The 21,509-nt window shown below is 45.0% G+C and overlaps 3 protein-coding genes across 3 annotated transcripts; all 3 read left to right on the forward strand.

The window, feature by feature from the left end:
- Positions 1-7,682: 7,682 nt before the first annotated feature.
- On the forward strand, positions 7,683-8,976 carry LOC147961976 (uncharacterized). Its single transcript, XM_087533034.1, has 4 exons — positions 7,683-7,746; positions 7,933-8,037; positions 8,475-8,534; positions 8,655-8,976. Exons 1-4 carry the CDS (start codon positions 7,683-7,685, stop codon positions 8,732-8,734), a joined length of 309 nt encoding a protein of 102 aa, XP_087389160.1. The 3' UTR covers positions 8,735-8,976.
- Positions 8,977-9,042: 66 nt separating this feature from the next.
- On the forward strand, positions 9,043-10,342 carry LOC147961977 (uncharacterized). Its single transcript, XM_087533032.1, has 3 exons — positions 9,043-9,121; positions 9,221-9,328; positions 9,432-10,342. The coding sequence occupies exons 1-3, from the start codon at positions 9,043-9,045 to the stop codon at positions 10,340-10,342; spliced, it is 1,098 nt and encodes a 365-aa protein (XP_087389158.1).
- Positions 10,343-12,109: 1,767 nt separating this feature from the next.
- On the forward strand, positions 12,110-14,384 carry LOC147961978 (uncharacterized). The gene is made up of 4 exons (XM_087534038.1): positions 12,110-13,576; positions 13,941-14,051; positions 14,213-14,282; positions 14,371-14,384. The coding sequence occupies exons 1-4, from the start codon at positions 12,110-12,112 to the stop codon at positions 14,382-14,384; spliced, it is 1,662 nt and encodes a 553-aa protein (XP_087390164.1).
- The last annotated feature ends 7,125 nt before the right edge of the window (positions 14,385-21,509 follow it).

The raw sequence follows: 21,509 nt of genomic DNA on the forward strand, positions 1-21,509 counted from the left end.
TTCTTCTTCCACATGGGTGCGCGTCCGTCAGCGTCATTCGGAACAGATTGTCCACCAGGATCCTTTCCAAAGACCACCTTCAAATCCTTGACCATATCATGTACATCAGCACCAGTACAGTGATCCGCCTCACCTTTGAAATCCTTGCCTTTCTTTCTTACGGGATGCCTGCTCGGAAGAAATCGACGATGTCCCAGGTACACATTCTTCTTACAATTAGCCAAATATATACTGTCGGTATCGTCCAAACAGTGTGTGCATGCGTGGTATCCCTTGTTTGTCTGTCCTGAAAGGTTACTGAGAGCATGCCAATCATTGATGGTCACGAACAGCAACACCTTTAGGTCAATTTCTTCCCCCATGTGCTCATCCCATGCACGTACACCTGTTCCATTCCACAGTTGTAAGAGTTCTTCAACTAATGGCCTTAGGTACACATCAATGTCGTTGCCGGGTTGCTTAGGGCCTTGGATGAGCACTGGCATCATAATGAACTTCCGCTTCATGCACAACCAAGGAGGAAGGTTATACAAACATAGAGTCACAGGCCAGGTGCTATGGTTGCTGCTCTGCTCCCCAAAAGGATTAATGTCATCTGCGCTTAGACCAAACCATATGTTCCTTGTGTCATCTACAAACTCCTTCCCATACTTTCTTTTGATTTTTCTCCACTGCGACCCGTCAGCGGGTACTCTCAACTTTCCGTCTTTCTTACGGTCTTCTCTGTGCCATCGCATCGCCTTGGCATGCTCTTTGTTTTGGAACAAATGTTTCAATCGTGGTATTACAGGAGCATACCACATCACCTTGGCAGGAATCTTCTTCCTGGGGCGCTCGCCCTCGACATCACCAGGGTCATCACGGCTGATCTTATAGCGTAATGCACTGCATACTGGGCAAGCGTTCAAATCCTCGTACTCACCGCGGTAGAGGATGCAATCATTAGGGCATGCATGTATCTTCTGCACCTCTAACCCTAGAGGGCAGACAGCCTTTTTTTCTTCATACGTACTCTTGGGCAATTCGTTGTCCTTTGGAAGCATATTCTTTATCATTACCAGCAACTTTCCAAATCCCTCGTCAGATACACCATTCCCTGCCTTCCATTGTAGCAATTCCAGTGTGGTGCCCAGTTTTTTCTTGTCACCTACGCAATTTGGGTACAACAATTTTTTGTGACCCTCTAACATGCGCTGCAACTTCTTCTTCTCCAAATCACTTGCGCAGTTTCTCTTTGCATCGGCAATGGCCCGACCTAGATCATCAATGGGCTCATCCGATGCCTCTTCTTCAGCTTCTTCCCGCATTGCTGGCTCAGCTTCTTCCCGCATTACCGGCTCAGCTTCTTCCCTCATTGTTGTATCATCGTATTCAGGGAACCCATGGCCAGGATAGCTGTCGTCGTCCTCTTCTTCTTCATTGTCTTCCATCATAACCCCTCTTTCTCCATGCTTGGTCCAAACATTATAGTGGGGCATGAAACCGGACTCAAATAGGTGGACGTGAATGGTTCTTGACGTAGAGTAATTGTGACCATTCTTACAGCCAGCACATGGACAAGGCATAAAACCATCCGCCCGCTTGTTTTCCTCAGCCGCAAGCAGAAAAGTACGCACGCCATTAATGAACTCGAGAGAGCATCGGTCATCGTACATTCATTGCCAGCTCATCTTCAATACACGGCATCGAAAACACCAAATTAATACAATACATAAAGTTCATACATAAAGATCATACAACACTTAAATGCAACAAACAAATAACTCTCTAGCTAAAGAATTTAAATGCAACAACAAATGCGATCAAGATCGCAACTAAGGTAACAATTGATCCAACAGCGTCATGATACCAAGCCTCACTATGAATGGCATATTTTCTAATCTTTCTAATCTTCAAGCGCATTTTCTCCATCTTAATCTTGTGATCATCGACGACATCGGCAACATGCAACTCCAATTCCATCTTCTCCCCCTCAATTCTTTTCAATTTTTCCTTCAAATCCTCATTTTCTCTTTCAACTAAATTTAACCTCTCGACAATAGGGTCGGTTGGAATTTTCGGTTCAACTACCTCCTACATACAAATATCTATGTCAACTTGATGGGCATAATTTGTCATAAACACGAAATGCAATGAATAGTTTTAAAAGAGAATATACCACATCCGAATCATAACCCGGACGAGGGCCGACGGGGACGGATATCAAAACCATGGCACTATGTATAACAAACAACGTATGTGTAAGATAATTATACGAGTAACTATATATCCAAATCACACAAACATCAATTTTTTATATAAAACTTCATGAACAAGAGGCTCACCACAAGGTGGTGCCGGCGACGGGACGTTGCGCGGTCGACGGTGGTTACGACGGAGATTTAGAAGGTACTAAGTAAACCACACCTACATATGCAAACTAAGTGTTATTTTTGACCTCAAATTGCATATAAATCAAATACTAGCACATATATATAATTCCTCCCAAATTACTAAACTCAAAAATCAATCACTATATAAAGCATTGCACGAGCTAATCTAGCAATGAGAGATGAAAGGACAAAGTTGCTAACCTTTGTGATCATTTGAATGGATGGGGGCCTTCAAATCTTGATAAATTTTGGGCAAAATGTGTGATGAGCTTGAGAGGAAGAGGGAAAAGAACAGAGGGGAGAGGGGAAAGGGGAAGAACAGAGCGAGCTCGGGTCGACGAAGGGTCTATGTAGGACGACCTTTAGTACCGGTTCGTGATACGGCCCGGTACTAAAGGTGCTGGAGGGGCCCCGAACTGACAACATCCTGTCACCACTCACTTTTGTACCGGTTCGTAGCACGAACCGGTGCTAAAGGTTCGCCATGAACCGGTACTAATGAGAGCGGCCGGCTAGTCGTTGGAACCGGCACTAATGCACACATTAGTGCCGGCTCAAATTCAAACTGGCACTAATGTGCTTCACATTTGACCCTTTTTCTACTAGTGTTCATAGATCAAGCACAAAGCACAGTATACGACCTAACGATACGTAGTAGTGAGTAGGTCATCTTGCAAAGTAGATCCCGAGATAACTGGCCACGTTGCTGAAATATAACACGGCAGGCCTAAAAACTACGTCGCGATACGCTCTAGGACATGTAAGGTCCACAACAACGCCCTCAGCAGGGGGAGGAGGGGGACGACACAAAGCGTTGCCGCTAGCGAGTCCGAGATAGACTTGGGTCTTCAGCAAGAACCTTGACATGGAGAGAAGAACCACAGCGATGTCCTCGAGAGGAAAGCGGCACCCACAGGTGTCGCCAAAGTGCAAAGCTTTCGCTCGTCAGCTGACCCATGCCACCACAAGGTATCAGGACAACCGCCATGAGCACAAGTCTATAGGTCCAGATCTGGGTGTCGCCATCGCCAACGACACAGAGCCAGCCCAAGCCCACCGCTACCCCTCGTCTCCCAGGCAACCAAAACGCATAGCCACCCTGACCCCTAGGGCGTCTGTCGGAGAGCCAACCATGCAGACTGCTATCCTTGGGATGTCGCCCTGGCATCCATGCCCCGAGACACCGGCAACCATCTGCAAGGCAACATGCCAACAATGGTAGGAAGAATGGAAGGCACCTCCTTCCACCCCAAGCCCAACATCAACCAACCGGGTTTGGGTCAACACATCCACCATAGGAGGCGCCAATGCATGCGTTCCCAACCGGTCCAGGTGGGCGTGGGGGGAGGGGGTGGACACAACCCAATGGTTGCCGACAGCCACTGCCGAGGAAGCCCCTATCGATGCCCTCTGGCCATGGCCTAGCTGAGCTCACACACCACCATGCTCGTGGCTGATGGTGTTGATCCGCCGATGCCACAGCCATGCCAGGGAGCTCGACTCGGACTGACACCACGAACGAACCATAGGCCAGGAGAGCACAAGACGGAAGTTTGCACCAGCACGGACAAGTCGGCCTTCCATACATGCACGCTGACCGATGCTGTCCACCACCTTGGAGCCGCAGCACACCGCTCACGCAGCAGGCGAGCGCACCACCTCCATCTCAAGCCCCTTACACAGCCTTCCTGGAGCATGTTGATCTTCGGGAGCGATTCTGCAACCTATAGCCCCCATGTATATTTCGCCCCACCCACGAGCAGTTGGCCAGCTGCCGCCCACGTCCAAGGCAGGTGCGTCGGAGCCATAACAAGGAAGGCCCGCCAGATCTACTTGTGGCAGCCCGTGACCTAGATTTGACTCCGCGCCGCCGCCACAGGCACGCAACCGCCGCACCACAAGCAACCTCAGAGTTGCCCTCCATATGCGCACATACCTTCGAGCCCTGCGTGCACCCGACACTACCATCTGGTCAAGCCGCCCCACACTAACCACCCCCGAGCAGAGAAGAAAAGAGTCATGCCACCATCCACATATGAGCGATCGTGGGATCACACCGACAATTTGTTGGGCATTTTCCTAGACTTGACACTGGTACTCACATTTTCCTAGAGTTTAAGTCCTAAATTTGACACTGGTGCTCGCATTTTACTAGATTTATTTCAGGCCTTCAAGCGATGTGCGTGCAGTGGGAGGAGACATTCCCGCCGACAATGCAGATGTATGTGGCGACTTCGACAAACTCAACATGATGTGCCGGTTCAGTCTCTCAGAGGTGCTCATTGGGTAGGGTGTGCATGTGTGCGTTCATATGGGGTGAGTATATGTGCATATGTATGACTGTCCGTGTTTTAAAAAAGTGGCAACATGATGACCAAGTTCTTCCCTCAAGTAGTTTCACAACTTCCTGTACAACACAAGTAGCCTACTACTCTAGCATAAGCACTATATAGAGATAAAAAGTTCCAAAGGAATAGCTCAAACAGACAAAGATGCATCTTATCATATAGGCTGCAGTAATTTCCTGGAGAGGAGGCAATGGGCACTTGTCAAGTAAAGATAGTGAGCTAACCAGAGAGGCAGAGACTGAGTTCATTTGGTTCAAATATGAGGAAGAGCATTCAAAATGTGATGAAACAGTGAAAAGCAATAGAAATCACAGGCGTAACAGAGAAACTTGGTGCACATATTGACATAGGTCAAGCACAGTAACTTTGACAATTAAACATGGTTTGAGGCTTTCGGCACAATAAGTTCAACACTTCGACAACTGAGTATATGCTGAGCATAACTACCTGAACGTGTTGATTATTGTAGCACTGTGGGCATATAGCTGTCTCCAAAATAGCAAGCAGGCTAGAGTGCAATATTCTGTGCCTAAGCTGCATTGAAGTGTGGAAAATAACACGGCAACATCTCAGTTTATTGGTAGAAGTAACCAAAGCCAAATCCTGAAACTACTTGATATATATGGAGTTGGTCAGCACGTCGAATGACTATCTTGTTGATGCACATCATGAATTCACAAATAGAGAATCATGTCGACAAACAATTTTGGCTGCCATGCATTAACCCTGCAGTGGAGGCAAATTGAAACCAGCTCCGGTAAGTATTGCAACTTGCAAATGAAGATTTGTTATATCAGTAAATATTGTTACCATTCGCAGATCAAATGCAATGAATGCTGACGGAAGAGAGGAATACCAAAGTACTCGTCAAACAATATATAGATGGAGATGAATAATTTGTGCCCAACCCAAAATTAAATAAAATTCAAATATTAAACAGTTAACCTAGAAACTATCTTTTGTGCAACTAAATATGGATGCAAAGTAGGAGGGCAAAATCAACAGAGAAGACTGCATAAAAAAGGAACTAAGTTAAGGAAGCCAGTAAATTATTTATGACTACATCGTTCAGCTTTTATTGTATAGAGATATGAGGGTTTGTGCACAAATTAACCAATGACAACAATCTAAAGCATGATGATCACGCCATCGGAGAAACTTATAAGGATTAACAGTTATATTCTTGAGGAGCATGTTAACCATGCATGCAGAACATATACTCACCAGAGTTAAGACAAACACAACATTCCACGTAAGAATAGGCCCTAAAAATATCATATAGTTTTGTGCATATATCACTACTTGACGAGTCCTCCCGTGACAGCTTCACGGTAACTCTATCAAGATTTGGCGCAGACTTGAATACCAATTTCAAGAAATCAAACTCATGATCCTCGCCTTCGAAGCCGTCAACTTCCATCTCTTTGAGGGCGGTCAAGGACATGGTTTGGGTTTTCCAGTTCATGGGATCACACCGACAATTTGTTAGGCATCCTTCTTTCTGCTAAAACCAAAATCAAGAGTAACTACAAAATTGATGATCAAAATATATATATAGTAAAACAGAGAATTACCATTGATCTCTGTAGGACGACCCTAAGCCTCTGCATAGCACTATGAATGCAATTCATCCCAATGAGATGAAACACGAAAGTTCCGAAAACATGCCCAGCTGTTTCAAGATGTAGCTCCAAAACAGAAAATGCATCAACGATATGCTTCTGAATAGCCTCCCTGCAGCTGCCCACTTCGTTGAGAAGACTATACGACCTCTGGAAAAACAACAATTTGTCAAGGTATATATGTCACATGCATATCTCTACTCCTATAGTGTACCAGTTCAAATTTTGGATTTACCACCTCCGCTACAGTCTTTCCCGCCAAAGAGAGAGATGAAATCAATTTCAACCGTCAATTTCTTCCTCTGTATTAACATCCACCCTCCATCGCACGCTAACATACCAGATCTGACGGTCCATCTTTGCTGGATTCGCCCACCTCTACCCAGTTCCCACCTGTGTGGAATTTGCCAGCACCTTCGCGATGGCTCCTCACGTGACTCTCTGGAAAATCAAAATCACCCCGCGCGCGAAACCAATCTGGGAGCCCACACGAGCCAGCGCGCCAAACAGCAGCTTCTCCTTCCACTCCGCAGCCCACACCCCACCGCTGCCAAACAGCAGTTTCTCCATCCCCTCCACATCCCACCGCCGCGTCCACCTGCTGTCTACTCCGATTTGGTTTCCATCTTCTTCTTTTGAGTGCTTGCAACTCGTGGGATCTAGGCTGGGAGGAGCGGAAGTGCCCTAACGTACATGTGAGTCCGTTGCACAGCTGTTTTTCTTTTCACGCTGGTTCCGATTTTCTTGATCTTTTTCTCATACGAGATTATCATGTAAGTTGATGCTTCTTGCAAATAACTATCTATTCTCTCCATGTTACAAATCAAAACGAAATGATGACATTTTCTGTCCCTTGTGGAGGGTATGCATTTTTTGTGCACACAAGGTGTCTGTGTATTTGCCCAAACTGTGATGAAGAGATAGAGGCCACCGGAAGGCAAAGGATTAATGTACGGTCATGTATCTGCATACCAGAATCTGATGTATAAGTGGAATGGTCATATTCATACTTTTGTATTCTTGTTAGTTGGTTCTTGGTTCCTAATATAATGTTTTGATTTGTTCAGAAGTTATACTCATTTGAGAAACTTACATATGATGTTCTCTTTATTTTTTGATGAGATTAGAGACTAAAAAACTGCAGCTCCGTAATTTGATCAGAGCTAAACTGAACTAAACTTTCAGTTCAGTCATTACATATTGTCTCATAACTTTGTATATCTACATGAGAGTAATATTGTCAGTCAAAGCATTATTTATCTAAATAACCTATTATGTTGTTTAAACTAAATCTGCAGTTTTGAGTTGGCAACTTCGAACGATCAACCTCGCGGGCCAGCATGACTCTGTTTCGGCACTCTGTTGGAAATACCAGCCCATTTGCTTCTCCTTCATCAGTCCCAGGTACATAAGTCTTCCCCTAACATATAGGTACAAAATCTGCAATCATGTGGTTTCCTGTTCTAAGCACATACTATAGATACCTTTGTGGTCTCCTCAGATGTATAAAAGAAGAGATTAGAAATAGGGTTAATCATATGAAGGATACAAGCAATTATGTATGCTCAACTGCTCATCATATGAATGCAGATAACTACAGAGAACGATGCACTCAGTTGGAAGAACGAACTCCTTTAAAAAATATTACTAATGCCCCAGTGGTTAATTCAACAACACCATCAGAAGCGAAACAAGGTTCTATATCTTTGGACTCAAATCATGTTCCTGAAGATTGATTAAGATTTGTATTTACTTTTGTAATTGACTTATCTTTTGTTTGCTAATTTTTCAGTGCTGAATAATTATTTTGTTGAACAAAGAAATGTATCAATAAATCCTGTACACCGTAAGCGTTTTCGTGATCGGAATAGATACTTGCAAATGACACCAGTTCAAAGAGAAACCTATTTACAGAGGAATCGCGAGTACAAACGGGCTAAGAGAGAAAACTATGCAGTTAGTAGCAGTGCGCAGTCCATAACTGGGCAGAGAAATATGAGTTGGAGTGACCACATACACAAGCTTATGAACTCTTCTCAGGTGGCAGAAGGTACTTTATAGTGGTTTATGATAAATATAATTTTAGTTACCATTACGTGTGCTTGGTGAAGGAATTAATATCTTTTTTTCAGGTTGCTGCATGGACATTCCAGCGGTCGATCAGCATGGTTTCTCATCAAAAATGAAGCAAGGTTTGATAAAAAGCTGTATTTACCATCAGAATCTATTTTTAGATGTATTACTAATAATAATATAATCTAATTTTGTGTGTGTGTGTTTATCATGTCAAAAGCAGTGGCCACATTTGGTAGTTTTGGGATATCTAAGTCTGGTAAAGACATATCTGAATTGGACCAGCACCTTATTCTTCAGTCAAATATGTGCCACCTAGATCATGGAACTCGACTGACAGTCAGTCCATCGGAAGTATATGTATCATCTATTTCTCTTGAAGATCATGGTGCATATAATGCATTGACAAACAGTAGTCGACGTAAGCGACAACGTGGCACTAAGTGGTACTCAAACTTGGCACCTGAACAAAAAGAAGCATACTTACAAAGGAATCGTGACTATAAGAAAAGAAGAAGCTCTCATGGAGCGGGTTGTAGTAATGCACATGATACAACTGACAAGGCGAGTTGTAATACACAGAATGTAACTGGACAAAGTGACAACTTGGTTCATCAACATATGCCTATGGAAATTCAACAGCATAATGATCATGAATCTGAAGACACAATCTACATGCCAACTGATTTTTTTCCTGCTATCCAAGGTAATTTTTAGCACCAGATGACAATGATTTTCTAATTTACTTTCCTCATAAGTATTAATTATGTCAAATAATTTGCTAAATTGATTTAATACTCAACAGATAAAATTGGGGAAACTGGAGATGATATAATAGGTGAATATGGGAAAACCCAATATATGCTTGAAGCCGATGATGAAGATTGTGATAGCTGTTTATTCGGCGAAGGAGGTAAGTATTTTAGTATATATCTTGTCAAATGGAGGGAAAAAACAGATATTGGTATCAAGATAACTATTATACTATTTTCTCACTTCCAAATAACGATGGACAGGTTCTGAATATGAATCATATCAAGAACCAGACCATGCTATTTGTGAAACACAAGTTGATCCGTATGATCACATATATAAAAATTTGCCAAGTGGTCATCATGTTTTGGAGGCAGTACCCAATTGCAGATATTGCACCGCAAAAAGGTTTCAGTACGAGAAACCAACTTTTTGTTGCATGGGTGGCAAGGTCAAGTTAGTGACTCCACTTGTTCCTGAAGAAATGCATCGATTGTACACAAGTCAAGATCCAGAAGCAAGGTATTTCCAAGATAACATAAGGTACTTCAATTCACACTTTTCTTTTACCTCTCTTGGGGTTATGTTGGATCAACGATATTGCAATAAAAGGTCTGGAGTTTACACTTTCCGTGCACAAGGTCAGATTTACCACAGGATTGACCAATTGGTTCCAACAGGGGATGGGCCCAAACATCTACAATTGTATTTTTATGACACAGATGATGATTTGCAACATAGATTCCGATACTCTTCTAATCTTGATAAAGTTCTTATCTGCAAATTGACGCACATACTTCCACATAATCCTTATGCCCAGATATTTCGAAGCCTTGGTTCTGTGCCAAAACTTGATGAATATCGGATTGAGCTGAACACAGACATTTGTTTAGATCAACGAGTATATAATACGCCCACTGCGTCCCAAGTAGCAGCAATTTGGGTAGAGGGAAATAATCCTCAAGGTCACTTTGACAGGAGTATAATTGTATACGGTAAATCAGATAAGCCACAATACATAAAAGCATACCAAGGCTGTTATGATCCACTATCATACCCACTTTTCTTTCCCAGCGGGGAAGTTGGATGGAACTTAAATATACCGAAAGTGGGAACAAATTCTAATATTTGTGTTAGTAGACATCGAGTAAACGGCCTCGAGGAAGAAGGTTAGTTTTATCATATTTTGATGGTGTTGTCATTTTTAATTGTTTTATATATTTCTATCTAAATCAAATTTCATTTTATAGGGCAAGAGTAGAACTCTGGTTCTTGTGTTTCACCAAGGGAATATTATTGTTTCAAACTACAAATTCAAGCCAAAGAATTTAATGTGTTACTTTTTGGAAAACGACTCACTCAACAATATATTGTTGATATGTACATAAAGATTGAATCGATAAGATTGGCATTCTACTTAAAACCAGCAAATCAAATTCTCATACGAGCAGATCTATATCAAGGGCTGGTTGATAGTGTTATTGCTGGTGAGACACGTGCATGCATGATTGGCAAGCGCATTGTGCTCCCTGCCTCTTTCATTGGAGGTCCAAGGGACATGCGCCGAAGGTATCTAGATGCTATGGCTTTGGTCCAACGGTTTGGAAAGCCAGATTTATTTTTAACAATGACGTGCAACCCAAGTTGGGAAGAGATCATAAAAGAACTCGCACCAGGCTAATCAGCACAAGACCGACCAGACTTGGTAGCACGGGTCTTTAGGGCAAAATTAGAGGATCTGAAAAAGCTTATATTCAAGAAGAAATTCTTTGGCGAGGTTGCTGCTTACGTGTATGTCATTGAATTTCAAAAAAGGGGACTGCCTCATGCACATTTCTTGATAATCCTAAAGTCAAATTACAAAATAAACAACCCTGACCAGTATGACCATATTATATCCGCTGAAATTCCTGATAAGGATAAGTACCCTGTGCTGCATGATTTAGTTATTAAACACATGATGCATGGTCCATGTGGTGTTCTCAATAGTAAAAATTCGTGCATGCAAGACGGAAATTGTAAATACCACTATCCCTGCCCGTTCTCAAAGGTTACGTTGCAAGGAGAGGACTCATATCCGATCTATAGACGCAGGGATGATGGTCGCCAAGTGCGCATTAGGGGAGCTGTTTTAGATAACAAATGGGTTGTGCCATACAATCCGTACTTACTTATGAGATACAATTGTCATATCAATATTGAAGTTTGCTCCAGCATTAAGGCTGTTAAGTATTTATTCAAGTACATATACAAAGGCCATGATCGTGCCTCTTTTATCCTAGAAGCCACGGGAGATAAAATTATTAATGAAATTCGTGAATATAGAGATGCCAGGTTTATATCACCTCCAGAAGCAATATGGAGGATTTATTCTTTTAATCTCAGCGAGATGTCTCCTCCTGTTCTACAATTACAGGTTCACTTGCCAAATATGCATATTGTGCACTATAAAGATTCTGATAATTTGGGGAATGTGATAAATAGAAATTCATCTTCCAAGACAATGCTAACTGAGTATTTCAAAATGAACTCCATTGATAGTTATGCCAGAAATTTTTTATATAAGGAATTTCCTGAATTTTATGTATGGCAAAGAAACCACAAAACATGGAGACGTCGTACGCAGAGGATTCAAATAGGTAGACTTGTGGCTGCTCACCCTGCAGAGGGCGAGAGATATTACTTGAGGGTATTGCTAAACCATGTCAGGGGGGCTACATCTTTTGAGGATTTACGTACTGTTGAAGGCATAGTTTGTTCCACTTTTAGAGAGGCTGCAGAGAGAAGGGGACTCGTTGAAGCAGACAATAGTATTTCTGATTGTCTCACGGAAGCTGCAACATTTCAAATGCCTTATGCACTTAGGAGGCTTTTTGCTACAATTTTGGCCTTCTGTGAGGTAACACATGTTCGTGCATTGTGGGACAAGCACTTTGAAGCCATGTCTGATGATTTTCGTAGGGAGAGCATAAGTAATGAAGCAATTGAGCAGAGGGTGCTTAGAGATATTGGAGATTTGCTATACTCTATGGGTAAGGACATCCAGAGCTTTGATCTTCCTGATCTAATGGATGCCGCTGATTTGGAAAGCTTAGAGCAGAAAGAATTAACTGAAGAGATGTCTATTTTAGTTGATAAAGAAGACTTACAATTGTGTGAAACTTTGAACAATGAACAACAGCTTGCTTTTGATGACATAATGAACCATGTTATACAAAAGAAGGGTAAGGTCTTCTTCATTGATGGTCCAGGAGGCACAAGGAAGACATACCTTTATAAAGCCTTGCTGGCTAAAGTGCGGTCCATGGGACTAATAGCCATCGCAACAGCAACATCAGGCATTGCGGCTTCTATTATGCCTGGTGGCAGGACTGCCCATTCCAGATTTAAAATACCAATAAATATTCAAGAAGACACTATGTGTAACTTCACTAAGCAGAGTGGAACAGCAGAATTACTTCGAAGATCATCTTTGATAATTTGGGATGAAGTTGCCATGACAAAACGACAAGCCGTCGAGGCACTTGATAGAACACTGCAAGATATTACAGGTTGTAGATCACCATTTGGAGGAAAGACAATAGTGTTTGGGGGTGATTTCAGGCAAGTCCTCCCTGTGGTGAGGCGTGGCACTAGAGCACAAATTGTTAATGCCACTCTTAGAAAATCTTATCTCTGGGAGGATATGATACAAATAAAACTCAAACACAATATGAGAGCAAAATCTGATTCATGGTTCTCTGATTTTCTTTTGAGAATTGGAAATGGTACTGAAGAATCAATTGGTGAAGACTATGTGCGGCTACCTGAAGAGATAGTTATAGGTTACACAAATTCAAAAGCGGCTGTTACTAAGTTGATCGATGATGTATTTCCATCACTTAATGAGAATGGTAGATCATCATCTTACATAAGTTCCCGTGCCATTCTTTCCACTAAAAATGAATATGTGGACGAACTAAATGCAATGCTTATCGACCAATTTCCTGGAGAAGAAAAAATATACTACAGTTTTGACTCAGCAGTGGATGATACACACAATCACTACCCACCTGAATACCTAAATTCTCTCACACCTAATGGCCTGCCTCCACATGTTCTTAGATTGAAGATCAATTGTCCGGTCATCTTGCTTCGAAATTTAGATCCATCTAATGGGCTATGCAATGGCACAAGGCTCATTATTAGGGCATTTCAAGGTAATGTTATTGATGCAGAGATTATTGGAGGACAACATTCTGGAAAACGAGTTTTTCTTCCACGAATTCCTATGTACCCTTCTGAGGATGATGTGCTTCCGTTTAAATTCACAAGAAAGCAATTTCCTATTCGTCTTAGCTTTGCAATGACAATCAATAAAGCTCAGGGTCAAATGATTCCAAATGTTGGCATCTACCTTCCGGAACCTGTATTTTCTCATGGTCAGCTTTATGTTGCTTTGTCTAGAGGGATATCAAGGCAAACGACAAGAATACTTGCCAAGCCAAACAAGGATATCGACCCATCAGGGAAAAGTACTAAAAATATTGTCTATAAGGATGTTTTGATGTGATAAATGTAACATAGATGGACTGCTGTTCTACAATGACCAACAGAGGTAATAATAACTCATCAGTGTTTTTGAATCATGTGAATAACACCATGCCTTTTCTGCTCCTTTATCTAGCTGTAATATTGTGATATCGAAATAGCATAATTTAGATATTAGTCAATACTTTCCAGTGACTGGTCCATTTGATGCTTCTAATATGATTCTTGCATGATTTCTACAGGAAGACTCCAAAGCTGCACTATTTCAGTCTGTGTGGATTCAAGCGCCGGTCATTCTGTCAATCTCCGGGAATAGGAGGGATTTCTCCTCCTTTTGTTTCCTATTCGACAAAGTAAACAAGAAACTTGCTTCTCTACATAGTTTCAGGATATATATAGTGTAATCCTGTAGTCCATAGTTTAGCTGTGCAGATGTCATTCGTTTATGGTTAGATGACATGCCTAATGACACGAAGCAGCTTGTCTTGGAATATATTGTGATATGTTTTAACAGTATGTTGCAATGAAGCTTTCTCTTTTCATGGTAAAGAAAAAGCCAGCCGTGTGCTCTTATGATCTGCGTGGTAATGCCAAGCTTGTCAAACTACTGTTTGTGAGAGTAAAATCCAAACTGGGCAAACTGCTTTGTGTCATGTTTTGCTGAATATGCAGCATACATCGCGTAAAGGCAGAATCATTGCTATATTTTTGTTTTCATGGTATTGCACCATTAAACAATTCATCAAAAAATAATGTCATTTTCATTGTGCACAATACAACTTCAACATTACAAGTTCGACAAAATACTGGCATTTCATTCCTATGCTTCGAAGTTCGAACCATCCCTAGAACCACACTTTGCCAAGAATTACCATTTTCATTGCATATATCTTCAGTAATTCTTCGCATTGCATAGAAACAACCAGCACGCACTCAAAAGAAACTTTAAAATTCATATACAAGGAGTACTTTTCTCCCTTATGGATCATCAGGCGGCATGGGTTCACCCGATCTCCACTCCCAAGGTGATTGGGAAGGAGCCAGAGGTACTCCTCTACGACGTTGTGGTCGGCATCAATGTCAGGGGCTCGGGGCGAGGCTCGGGATGGCGGGTACGCGAGGTGGTGGGTGGCGCAGTACTGAGAGAGGCGAACAGATCCTGCACTTTGACAAACTGAAATTTCAGATTAACTTAATTTCAGAACAATACCTGCCTTTACACAGAGAGGTCGAGACCGGCTGCTGGTATCCCATGGCCCTCGGTCGTCGTAGAAGTTCAGGCGGGGGTGCAGCCATCTACAATTGCCGACCGAAGGGCGGGCAGCGGCTTCTCGCTGAGAGGTAGAGACCAGCGACAGGATAGGGTTCATATATAGCAGCACAACCTGAGAGGTAGGACGCTGCAGTGGAGGGTGGCGCAGGTGGTAGTCGATGATGGGAGGGCGAGGAGGCAGCGGTGGGTATTGCTGACTCCTGTGGTCAGATTTAAGTGCGGAGGACTTGGGGTGTCGATCTGAGAGAGGACGAAAGCTTTTTTTTTTTTGAGAGAGGACGAAAGCTAGAGCAGAGGGGGATCGGGTGAGGAGGGCCGGCGGAGAACGGGGGAGTAACTTTTTTTTTTTAGCGTTAATGAACGGGGGAGTAACCGAGTAGATGCGGTGCGTGTGTTGTAGTAGGCCAGGCTTACTGGGCTAGGCCAATGGGTTCATGTGTATGTTTTTTTTTTGTGCGGGGGACGGACAACTAATAAAGGAAAAGTGAACCTTACTTATCTGTATGTATATATACGTTTTTTTATTGTTCAAAATCTAAAAGAAAAAAAGGTATGTGTATACGTGTGCATATGTCGTTTCCTTTTAATTTTATAAACCAACTAAAAAATGAAACGGCATAATAGTGTAACATGTTAGCAAATTCAAACACATTGGTTCTGTTTTTTTATTTCTTATATCTATCACTATGACTTAATTTGATGGTCATAAATTAAAACTAATGTTTTGGACAAAGAAGCCATCACGTTGGTATTATTACATCTTTTATTTTGTAATCATGTATACACGGGGCGTACATTGCACGTGCACTTTTACTAATAACTCGAATAAATTATAAAAGAAAGGAGACACAATTTGTTGGTATATGCATGAATGTGTAACGAAGTTAGCTGTCCTTGTCTCTCAGCCGTTTGTAGCCGCAACTTACCGAGGCACCAAAGACCAAAACCAGCTTTACCACGCACCCTGACATACAAGCACTGCCATGAAACCTTCTCCATCATTGGTGCCATGACGGAGATGTTCTTATCAATGTAAGAGACCATGGACATCGTCAGTTGCTTAAGCGAGGAGGCGACAATGTCGACATTGCGCATCCATTTATTCTCCACGACAAGCTCATGCAGCGACGCGGAGTGGACCATGCAGTGGGGGAGCAGTGCATTCATGTCGACCATGCAGCCCGACAGGGACAACGTCTCGAGCACGGGGAACTCGACGCCAGCAGGCACACGGAAGAAGAAGAGCGCTTCCAGCACGATCGAGGTGGCACGGTGGAAGCTTGGCAGCTCGACGTCGTACGTGTTTCGTGTTGATTAGTCTGGCTAGCAACTCGAATAAATTATGAAAGAAAGGAGACACACTTAGTTGGTATATGCATGAATGTGTAACAAAGTGGGCCGTCCTTGTCTCTCAGCCATTTGTAGCCGCAACTTACCGAGGCACCAAAGACCAAAACCAGCTTTACCACGCACCCTGACATACAAGCACTGCCACGAAACCTTCCCCGTCATTGGTGCCATGACGGAGATGTTCTTATCAATGTAAGAGACCATGGACATCGTCAGTTTCTTAAGCGAGGGGGCGACAATGTCGACATTGCGCATTCATTTATTCTCCATGACAAGCTCGTGCAGCGACGCGGAGTGGACCATGCAGTGGGGGAGCAGTGCATTCAGGTCGACCATGCAGCCCGACAAGGACAGCGTCTCGAGCACAGGGAACTCGACGCCAGCAGGCACACGGAAGAAGAAGAGCGCTTCCAACACGATCGAGGTGGCACAGTGCAAGCTTGGCAGCTCGACGTCGTACGTGTTTCGTGTTGATTAGTCTGGCTAGCAACTCGAATAAATTATCAAAGAAAGGAGACACACTTTGCTGGTATAGGCATGAATGTGTAACGAAGTGGGCTGTCCTTGTCTCTCAGCCGTTTGTAGCCGCAACTTACCGAGGCACCAAAGACCAAAACCAGCTTTACCACGCACCCTGGCATACAAGCACTGCCACGAAACCTTCTCCATCATTGGTGCCATGACGGAGATGTTCTTATCAATGTAAGAGACCATGGACATCGTCAGTTTCTTAAGCGAGGGGGCGACAATGTCGACATTGCGCATCCATTTATTCTCCACGACAAGCTCGTGCAGCGACGCGGAGTGGACCATGCAGTGGGGGAGCAGTGCATTCAGGTCGACCATGCAGCCCGACAGGGAGAGCGTCTCGAGCACGGGGAACTCGACGCCAGCAGGCACACGGAAGAAGAAGAGCGCTTCCAACACGATCGAGGTGGCACAGTGCAAGCTTGGCAGCTCGACGTCGTACGTGTTTCGTGTTGATTAGTCTGGCTAGCAACTCGAATAAATTATGAAAGAAAGGAGACACACTTTGCTGGTATAGGCATGAATGTGTAACGAAGTGGGCTGTCCTTGTCTCTCAGCCGTTTGTAGCCGCAACTTACCGAGGCACCAAAGACCAAAACCTGCTTTACCACGCACCCTGACATACAAGCACTGCCATGAAACCTTCTCCATCATTGGTGCCATGACGGAGATGTTCTTATCAATGTAAGAGACCATGGACATCGTCAGTTGCTTAAGCGAGGGGGCGACAATGTCGACATTGCGCATCCATTTATTCTCCACGACAAGCTCGTGCAGCGACGCGGAGTGGACCATGCAGTGGGGGAGCAGTGCATTCAGGTCGACCATGCAGCCCGACAGGGACAGCGTCTCGAGCACGGGGAACTCGACGCCAGCAGGCACACGGAAGAAGAAGAGCGCTTCCAGCACGATCGAGGTGGCACGGAGGAAGCTTGGCAGCTCGACGTCGTACGTGTTTCGTGTTGATTAGTCTGGCTAGCAACTCGAATAAATTATGAAAGAAAGGAGACACACTTTGTTGGTATATGCATGAATGTGTAACAAAGTGGGCCGTCCTTGTCTCTCAGCCATTTGTAGCCGCAACTTACCGAGACACCAAAGACCAAAACCAGCTTTACCACGCACCCTGACATACAAGCACTGCCACGAAACCTTCCCCATCATTGGTGCCATGACGGAGATGTTCTTATCAATGTAAGAGACCACGGACATCGTCAGTTTCTTAAGCGAGGGGGCGACAATGTCGACATTGCGCATTCATTTATTCTCCATGACAAGCTCGTGCAGCGACGCGGAGTGGACCATGCAGTGGGGGAGCAGTGCATTCAGGTCGACCATGCAGCCCGACAAGGACAGCGTCTCGAGCACGGGGAACTCGACGCCAGCAGGCACACGGAAGAAGAAGAGCGCTTCCAGCACGATCGAGGTGGCATGGAGGAAGCTTGGCAGCTCGACGTCATACGTGTTTCGTGTTGATTAGTCTGGCTAGCAACTCGAATAAATTATAAAAGAAAGGAGACACACTTTGTTGGTATAGGCATGAATGTGTAACGAAGTGGGCTGTCCTTGTCTCTCAGCCGTTTGTAGCCGCAACTTACCGAGGCACCAAAGACCAAAACCAGCTTTACCACGCACCCTGACATACAAGCACTGCCACGGAACCTTCTCCATCATTGGTGCCATGACGGAGATGTTCTTATCAATGTAAGAGACCATGGACATCGTCAGTTTCTTAAGCGAGGGGACGACAATGTCGACATTGCGCATCCATTTATTCTCCATGACAAGCTCGTGCAGCGACGCGGAGTGGACCATGCAATGGGGGAGCAGTGCATTCAGGTCGACCATGCAGCCCGACAGGGAGAGCGTCTCGAGCACGGGGAACTCGACGCCAGCAGGCACACGGAAGAAGAAGAGCGCTTCCAGCACGATCGAGGAGGCACGATGGAAGCTTGGCAGCTCGACGTCGTACGTGTTTCGTGTTGATTAGTCTGGCTAGCAACTCGAATAAATTATGAAAGAAAGGAGACACACTTTGCTGGTATAGGCATGAATGTGTAACGAAGTGGGCCGTCCTTGTCTCTCAGCCGTTTGTAGCCGCAACTTACCGAGGCACCAAAGACCAAAACCTGCTTTACCACGCACCCTGACATACAAGCACTGCCACGAAACCTTCTCCATCATTGGTGCCATGACGGAGATGTTCTTATCAATGTAAGAGACCATGGACATCGTCAGTTGCTTAAGCGAGGGGGCGACAGTGTCGACATTGCGCATCCATTTATTCTCCACGACAAGCTCGTGCAGCGACGCGGAGTGGACCATGCAGTGGGGGAGCAGTGCATTCAGGTCGACCATGCAGCCCGACAGGGAAAGCGTCTCGAGCACGGGGAACACGAGGCCAGCAGGCACACGGAAGAAGAAGAGCGGTTCCAGCACGATCGAGGTGGCACGGTGGAAGCTTGGCAGCTCGACGTCGTACGTGTTTCGTGTTGATTAGTCTGGCTAGCAACTCGAATAAATTATGAAAGAAAGGAGACACACTTTGCTGGTATAGGCATGAATGTGTAACGAAGTGGGCCGTCCTTGTCTCTCAGCCGTTTGTAGCCGCAACTTACCGAGGCACCAAAGACCAAAACCTGCTTTACCACGCACCCTGACATACAAGCACTGCCACGAAACTTTCTCCATCATTGGTGCCATGACGGAGATGTTCTTATCAATGTAAGAGACCATGGACATCGTCAGTTGCTTAAGCGAGGGGGCGACAGTGTCGACATTGCGCATCCATTTATTCTCCACGACAAGCTCGTGCAGCGACGCGGAGTGGACCATGCAGTGGGGGAGCAGTGCATTCAGGTCGACCATGCAGCCCGACAGGGAAAGCGTCTCGAGCACGGGGAACACGAGGCCAGCAGGCACACGGAAGAAGAAGAGCGGTTCCAGCACGATCGAGGTGGCACGGTGGAAGCTTGGCAGCTCGACGTCGTACGTGTTTCGTGTTGATTAGTCTGGCTAGCAACTCGAATAAATTATGAAAGAAAGGAGACACACTTTGCTGGTATAGGCATGAATGTGTAACGAAGTGGGCCGTCCTTGTCTCTCAGCCGTTTGTAGCCGCAACTTACCGAGGCACCAAAGACCAAAACCTGCTTTACCACGCACCCTGACATACAAGCACTGCCACGAAACTTTCTCCATCATTGGTGCCATGACGGAGATGTTCTTATCAATGTAAGAGACCATGGACATCGTCAGTTGCTTAAGCGAGGGGGCGACAGTGTCGACATTGCGCATCCATTTATTCTCCACGACAAGCTCGTGCAGCGACGCGGAGTGGACCATGCAGTGGGGGAGCAGTGCATTCAGGTCGACCATGCAGCCCGACAGGGACAGCGTCTCGAGCACGGGGAACTCGACGCCAGCAGGCACACGGAAGAAGAAGAGCGCTTCCAGCACGATCGAGGTGGCACGGAGGAAGCTTGGCAGCTCGACGTCGTACGTGTTTCGTGTTGATTAGTCTGGCTAGCAACCCGAATAAATTATAAAAGAAAGGAGACACACTTTGTTGGTATATGCATGAATGTGTAACGAAGTGGGCTGTCCTTGTCTCTCAGCCATTTGTAGCCGCAACTTACCGAGGCACCAAAGACCAAAACCAGCTTTACCACGCACCCTGGCATACAAGCACTGCCACGAAACCTTCTCCATCATTGGTGCCATGACGGAGATGTTCTTATCAATGTAAGAGACCATGGACATCGTCAGTTTCTTAAGCGAGGGGGCAACAATGTCGACATTGCGCATCCATTTATTCTCCACGACAAGCTCGTGCAGCGACGCGGAGTGGACCATCCAGTGGGGGAGCAGTGCATTCAGGTCGACCATGCAGCCCGACAGGGAGAGCGTCTCGAGCACGGGGAACTCGACGCCAGCAGGCACACGGAAGAAGAAGAGCGCTTCCAGCGCGATCGAGGAGGCACGATGGAAGCTTGGCAGCTCGACGTCGTACGTGTTTCGTGTTGATTAGTCTGGCTAGCAACTCGAATAAATTATGAAAGAAAGGAGACACACTTTGCTGGTATAGGCATGAATGTGTAACGAAGTGGGCTGTCCTTGTCTCTCAGCCGTTTGTAGCCGCAACTTACCGAGGCACCAAAGACCAAAACCTGCTTTACCACGCACCCTGACATACAAGCACTGCCACGAAACTTTCTCCATCATTGGTGCCATGACGGAGATGTTCTTATCAATGTAAGAGACCATGGACATCGTCAGTTGCTTAAGCGAGGGGGCGACAATGTCGACATTGCGCATCCATTTATTCTCCACGACAAGCTCGTGCAGCGACGCGGAGTGGACCATGCAGTGGGGGAGCAGTGCATTCAGGTCGACCATGCAGCCCGACAGGGACAGCGTCTCGAGCACGGGGAACTCGACGCCAGCAGGCACACGGAAGAAGAAGAGCGCTTCCAGCACGATCGAGGTGGCACGGAGGAAGCTTGGCAGCTCGACGTCGTACGTGTTTCGTGTTGATTAGTCTGGCTAGCAACTCGAATAAATTATAAAAGAAAGGAGACACACTTTGTTGGTATAGGCATGAATGTGTAACGAAGTGGGCTGTCCTTGTCTCTCAGCCATTTGTAGCCGCAACTTACCG

The sequence above is a fragment of the Triticum urartu genome, chromosome 7A (assembly GCF_056163025.1).
Source record: "Triticum urartu cultivar PI428250 chromosome 7A, HENAU_Tu73, whole genome shotgun sequence".
In the NCBI taxonomy this organism is placed as follows: Eukaryota; Viridiplantae; Streptophyta; class Magnoliopsida; order Poales; family Poaceae; genus Triticum; species Triticum urartu.